At 48.1% G+C, this 7,040-nt stretch overlaps 1 protein-coding gene across 1 annotated transcript; it reads right to left on the bottom strand.

The window, feature by feature from the left end:
• Positions 1-308: 308 nt before the first annotated feature.
• Positions 309-6,618, bottom strand: LOC307074883 (KN motif and ankyrin repeat domain-containing protein 1-like; the record flags this gene model as incomplete). Its single annotated transcript, XM_079735284.1, has 8 exons — positions 309-440; positions 871-1,071; positions 1,761-1,903; positions 2,511-2,730; positions 3,599-3,686; positions 3,864-3,963; positions 4,199-4,333; positions 4,446-6,618. The coding sequence occupies 8 exons, from the start codon at positions 6,616-6,618 to the stop codon at positions 309-311; spliced, it is 3,192 nt and encodes a 1,063-aa protein (XP_079591410.1).
• Between the last annotated feature and the right edge of the window lie 422 nt (positions 6,619-7,040).

Raw genomic sequence — 7,040 nt, 5'->3', positions numbered from 1 at the left:
ACATGTGCGTGGGTGCACACACATGCACACACACACATGCAAACACGCATGTTCATGCACACACACACACACACACCCACACACAGGCCACACACATACATACCACAAACATGCAAACACAATAACACAGACGCACATACCAAACAAACACACACATACCACACACATATACACATACGTACCACGTACATGCATACAATGTAACACGCAGAGACACACAAACCACACACACACACACACACACACACACACACACACACACACACACACACATGTTTCACATTATAACAGTATCAAAACCGTGGTACTCAAGGCTTCTGTGATGATAAGGAGCTGTGTGCTGGTATCTGTCCTCTGGAGAAGTTGGCGTGTGCATACAGCAGCAGAGCGATGTCATGATGGCCCGCCTCCAAGGCGATGGACAGGGCAGTGCTGCCGTCCTACGGTCACAAATAGACGGCTCAATACGTCTAGCAGGAGGGCTTCATAGCAATTATACTGTGTGTGTGAGTGTGTGTTAGAGTGTGTGTGTGTGTGTGTGTGTGTGTGTGTGTTTGTGTGTGGGTGTGTTTGCATGTGCGTGTTATGTATATATATATATATATAGAGAGAGAGCGAGAGAGCGTGAGATCAGAATTCAAATCAGTACCTAATTATAAATGCTAATTGCAGTACTTTTTTAACATTATATATAAACAGAGATACAACAACAATATATCAAATAATATAAATAATAATCATCATCGTCATCATCATCATTCCACCCATTGTTACCACCTTGTTTATTTATTGCATGCGAAACAATCGACGGGCGGGTTCGCCTCTCAAAACCGGAGCTGACTTAGGAGGTCAGACGGTGGGGGGACTCACGCTGTCACTCAGCGCCGTGTCGCAGGCCGGCTGGGCCAGCAGCAGCCTGACGATGTGGGCGTGGCCGTGCTCGCTGGCACACATGAGCGCGGTGGAGCCTTCCTCGTCCTGGAGGCTGAGGTCCGCCCCGCGCTCCAGCAGGGCCCGCACCATGTCCAGCCTCCCGTGGCTCACCGCCAGCATCAGGGCCGTCTGGCCCGCCTGGTGAGAGGGGAGACGTGTGGTCAGGGGTGACGCAAGGACGAGTACCGCCCTCATCGATCTGTTGTTGTTGTTTTTATATTTCGGGGATTTTGCTGACGCTTTTCTCCAAAGCGACTTACAAAAGCTCATTCACAGACCGACGGCGGAGCCAACCACGCAGGGTGACATCCAGCTCGTCAGGAGCAGTTAGGGTTAGCACCTCGACACTCAGCTAGGAGGAGCCGGGGATCGAACCAGCTTCCGGTTACCAGTCAATCCGCTCTACCTCCTCAGCTACTGCCATCCGCATTTAGACGATACTTTTATCCAAAGTGACTTCAGATATATGTTGTTACAGGACAAGCAAACCCAATGAACTGTGTTTAAAAGGCTTTTAGGGTTTCTCTGATTCGTGGCTGCTGCCAGCTCCCCTGTAAACGTCCTTAAACTCACATTCAATATCCGGAGGACAGTTGTGTCTCATCAATGCTGAATTAGCAGGTTACCGGTCAATCTCTATCAACAATGCCAAGGGTTATGCATGCAGTAGCACGTCTTTACCCTACAGAGGGAGTCCTCTTCAATGCAAACTGTGGTAGTGTGGGGTTCAGGTAGTTAGTCATCAAGGAGGCCATTGGGACACCGGGATTTGAACCTGGGTCAACAATTGGCTGGGAGTCGCACACCCTGCCAAGTGCAGCGCTGACCTGACTGGCCTTGGCGTTAACGTCCCCTCTGGCGAACAGCTCCTCCACCACGCGCATGTCCTCCGTGCTGGCCACAGCCGCAAGCGTGGCCAGCATGACCGGCGTGTAGCCCGCCTTGTTCTGCTGGTTGACGTTAGACACTCCTACAGCGACGGTGGGCAGAAGGGAGATGTATGTTTTAAAATGGATAGGGTGTTTCACAGATTGACAGAACCGTATCACTGTAACACTGTGATCATCATTAAACCAGTAGGTTGTTGGGGATTAATATTCATGGTGGAATTCGGACAAATTTTTGCTGGTTTCGCTCAAAACACTAATGATGGGTCTGCTACTAGCCGTGCCCTGGTACATCAAAGGAGTAGACCCATAATTTGTGTGATGAGCGACACCTGTGTTGGTCCTTCGACGACGCCTCTGTTGAATGAGAATTCTTATATCTGTATGAGTTCATCTTTTTGCTTCACTCCCCTCCCTAATTCTGTCAATTGGGTAATTGGACAGTTATTTTTCTCTTTTTTTTCTATGCATGAAAAACCATGAAAATTTAATTCCATCACATTTGTTCAATGTCTTTTCAAGACTTCCAACTTATTCAAAGGGAATTTTGAAGAGCTTTTGAAGCTTTGTGTTTCCTTTGTGCCTGTGTGTACTTTGTAGCTGGAAAAGTCAAATTCACAGTGGTAACCATGACGACCATGCTCTCATACACACACATGAAAGTTAGGATCCAATTCGCACTAACAGTACCTGAGTCTAGCATCTTCTTCACCACGGCGAAGTTGGAGTGGGACACGCTGTAGTGCAGCGAGGTGTTGCCGTTGCCGTCGGCCATGTTGGCGACGTGGTGCAGCACGGCAGGGGACACGGCCCTGAAGGCCCCAAGGTAGTCCTCCACCATGGCGGCGTTGGCCCACTTGGGGCTTGAGACGCTGAACCACTCCTGTTGGAGAGTGTGGAGGCAGACTTGCTGCAGGGGGAAAGCATACAAGACACATACAACTACATCACAAACAATTCGGCAGGATGTGGCTCAGGTAGAGCCGGTTGGCTGGTAACCGGTGGTTGCTAATTCAATCCCGGCTTCTCCTGGAGTGAGAGTGTCGAGGTGTCCCTGAGCAAGACGCCTCACCCTAGCAGCTCCCGACGAGCTGGCTGTCGCCTTGCATGGCTGACACCTCTGTCGTGTGTGAATGTGTGCATCAATGGGGGAATGTGATGCAATATTGTAACGCGTTTTGAGTGGCAACTGGTTAAAAAAGCACTATATAAATGCGGTCCACTTACCATTAACTAGCATGCTAACAAAACAACCTCACAGAGGCTACAGAGGCTAGCAGCGAGTAGCCATTCATATCAAAGTTGTTCATGAGCAATGTGCTGTAATCTTGACCCATTTGTTTTCTTGTATCAGCCATTTCTAGGCTTACCCATATTCAACTCTTATGGAAAGTACAGGAAGTAAGCAAGGCCAGACAGAGACACAGAACGGCAGGGCCTAAAATTAGCTTTGTTTTGGTTTGGTTAAAAATATTCCCGCACAGAGGATAACTGTGTGTGCTGAGATGCTGGCACACATCCCCGTTTGGGTTGTGTACGATCCCACTTGCTTAAAAACAACACTCCCGAGACACACCCTGCCTGTGGTTGGTTGAGGTTTGAGAGAGAGAGAGAGAGACAGAGAGAGAGAGAGAGACAGAGAGAGAGAGAGCGAGAGAGAGAGACACAGAGAGAGAGAGACAGAGAGAGTGAGCGAGAGAGAGAGAGACACAGACAGAGAGAGAGAGAGAGTGTGTGTGTGTGCAGGCGACTCCTATTGACTTTAAAGACATACTCACCAATTCCTTGCTTGATAAGGCCTTTCCATCCCTTAGATAAGTCCTTAAAGCTTGACACGCTGTAAGAATTGCCTCACTTATCCTAAACCTTAAGATGTAAAAGCAAACACATTTAGAGGTTTGAGTCGGTGAGTCTGAGTCGGTTTTAATACAAAAATCGGTCAAAAACACAATAATCAAAACTGAACATAAATACTGTAGATAAAGCAAATCAATAGACGATGTATCCCAGTTCAACCTTGCCGGTAGAGCATGACACCCTTACCTTGCCGACACCCCCATGAACTTGGAGCTCCTCCTGCTATGGCTGCCCTGGTCAGCGCTGGGTTTCTTAGCTGTGGAGCGTGGCATATTGGCTGACCTGTCTGGACGGGACCATCGAACAACACAAGCTGTTTCACCGATTTGGCAATTTATTCAAAAGAATATACGCTTTACACAGTTCACACAATTTTCTATACAGACCTTGTAGGTAATGTGAGCATATGTTAGTTTGTAATAACATTAGTTACGTGTAAATCAGCAGGATCAGTTACACATGAATCATTAATGATAAATTAATTTCTGTAATTTGACAATATATATGTCATATATGCTTACCTTGCAGACCAGAGGATGCATGCTGCTCCATCAGTTGAATCTTTCTTTTGACCCCTGAGTCGACACTGATCCCTGAGTTCTGCTGATCCCTCTGTGTGAAATCATTAGGCGGCCATGATGGAGACTGGATTTGGGCTGTGGTACAGAAGGTTGATAGTAGATGATTTAGATGATTTTGATGATTGCTTTAAAACTATACAAAAATCGAGGGAGTGAATAAAAAGAAAAAGTTTGAGTTCATTGGTACCTTCACACTGGGTGTATTGTGGTCGTGGCCTCTTATCGCAGGTCTCTGGGCTGTTGAGAACATGCTGTTCCTTCAGCAAGCTTTGCATCTGCTCCATGCCATGGGTCAACGGTGGATCCCATTGGGACTGCATTGGTTGCGGGGGCATTTGAGGAAAGAACTGAGAAGACCGTGACAGGTTCCTCACCTTTCCCTCTCCCACACCGATGCTCCTGGTCCTGCTGGAATCAGGTAGATGGGAAGGACCTGAGGCCATGTTCCTGGTTTTCAGGCCCACTAAGAAATGATCATTGATGTTGGTAAATCCAACACCCATGTCTTTGGTTTTGGCTTTTTGAGCTGGTGTTGGCGTAACTCCAAGCCGTGCAGACATTCCTGAGCAAACAGGACAGGGTTCTGAAACCCCTCTGATAAGTTTGACCCTGTTACTTACAGAGACTGTTCTTGTGACTGGTTGTGTGGTGTTGGTGTGCTTCTCCTCTGTATTTATGATGGTGTTGGTGCTGGAGTTTGTGTTTGAGGCATGCGTTGTATTGGTGAAGCGTGTCACTGAATGGGACTCTGTGTTGGTGTGTTGTGAGGCTGTCAGAGGTAAGGCCATTGGGCTAAAACCAACCATTCCACGTAAATCTCTGGCTTTGCTATCGAGAACCCCACAAGACACAGTCAGATATTCCATCTGTGCTTGTCCAATTTCGATTATTAAATCTGTATTGGTCCCTGAATCACATGTCCTTATCTCTGTCCCAATGCCCTGGGTATTTGTGGAAATATGAGCCCCTACACACTGTTCCTTTGTTTCAACCTTTTCATGCCACTGGCTCATGGGCACATCCGAGCAAGTGCCTACACTCCTAAACTCGGGCCTACAAAATGTCCCCACTGTGCAAAACTCAATGCTTTCTCCTGTGCTAGCTTCACTCAGCTCTACGTGGTTCCCCACCCCCTTGCTGGTGGTGTGAATCTCTGTCATAGTGGCTTTGCTCTGAGAACCAGGCATAGTATTGGCGGACTTGTCCACCCGATTCCTATCTTCTGCAGCCTGAAGCTCTAGTTTTAGGAGACTCATTCCTTTCTGGAGTGCTGATACCTTCAACTCCTCCTCCAGCTGACCAACTCTCTCTTTCAGGGCCTCAGTTAGTCCTTGCTGCGCCGCCAGCTCTGCTTCCAATTCTGTTACATGTCCAAGGTTGACCCCTGTTCCAATGGAGCGGGTCTCAATAAGCTTGGTGCATTTGCATGTTTTTATTTGATTGATTTCTAAATTTGTACCGGCGGCAAGGGACTTGGTTGATCCGGCACAAGGAGTGTTACAACTGACACCAAGCTGCTCTTGCAAATGACTGCCTTTAATAGTCCTTTCCAAGGCCTGCATCTCCTCACTGAGCTTCTGTAGGTCCCCGAGGCCTCGCGTGCAGTCACTTGAAACCTCCTCCTGGTTCTCATTCACGTCATTCTCTACTTCCGAAGCCTTCTGTAGGTTCACAGTGGCCCCCGTGCTGTAGGCTCTCCTCCTGAACACGTCGTCTAGGTCCTGGCTTCCATTGTGGTTCCTGAACTGAGAGAGCAGCTGCCTCTTCTCCTCCTGAAGGACTGAGATCTTGACCTGCAGGATTGGGATTAATTTAACCTGATCCTCCAGCTCCTTCAGCTTATGCAGGGCCGCCACCATCTGGTCACGGACGTGATGCAAATGCATGGGGCTTTGAGGACTACATTTCAGGGATCCTGTGCTACCTCTCGTGCTGGAATTCAGCTGGAGTTCCAAGCCTCCACTGGTTTTGTTTCCATTGTTGTTTTGATTGTACGCACCGAGGCCTGTGAAAGGGGAAAGCGACCCGGTCGAGCTCACTCCTCCAAAGCTGGCTAGCCGTCGGCGTGGAAGTGGCTCAGGGGGAGACGGTCGAGTCGCTTCCCGCTCCAAGCTTTTGTTGGCCTTCACCTGGGGGTTGGCCACCGCTGAATCCCGTCTCAGTGATGCCAAGGATCTGGTTTTGGGCTCGGGTCTGGACGTCCTGGACTCTGAGCGTTCAACGGTGTCTGTAGTTGTCTCCTTTCTGCAGGATGCAGTGTCGGAGGAGGGACCATGAGGTGGGGGAAGGGGAGGCCGACCTCTGGTGAGAGACGACATGGTCAACACTCTTCTTTCCTCCTTGCCACTTGGCAATAACATTGATTCTGCAAGCACCCTTCGTCCAGATGAAACATCACTGGGCAGTGGTTCCACATGGTTGGCTGCCACTCTGGGCCTTCTTTTGAAGCTTAGTCGCCTAATTTTGATGCCGTTGTGGAATTCAGACTTGAAGTATCTGGGGTTGACCTAGCAACCAAAGGCTCCTCTGAGACTGGTAAGCACACTCTCGGTAAAGCCAGATTTCCTGGGACCTAGGAGGATCAAGCAGAAATGTTATTACTCTTATTAGGAAAATACAGTTATGCAATCAAAAACACCAATAACAAAAAACAAAACAAAAACATAAGCACATTGAAACATATATTTGATAAAGCAAGCTATGAGAATTTTGTTATTTCATGGATCTTAGAAAGTGACGCTAATAAATATATGAGTACAGAGTAGGAAGGAAAAAAAGTAAC

The sequence above is a fragment of the Pollachius pollachius genome, assembly GCF_949987615.1.
Source record: "Pollachius pollachius genome assembly, chromosome: 4".
NCBI classification, from domain to species: Eukaryota; Metazoa; Chordata; class Actinopteri; order Gadiformes; family Gadidae; genus Pollachius; species Pollachius pollachius.
This window is presented reverse-complemented; position numbering and strand designations above follow the sequence as displayed.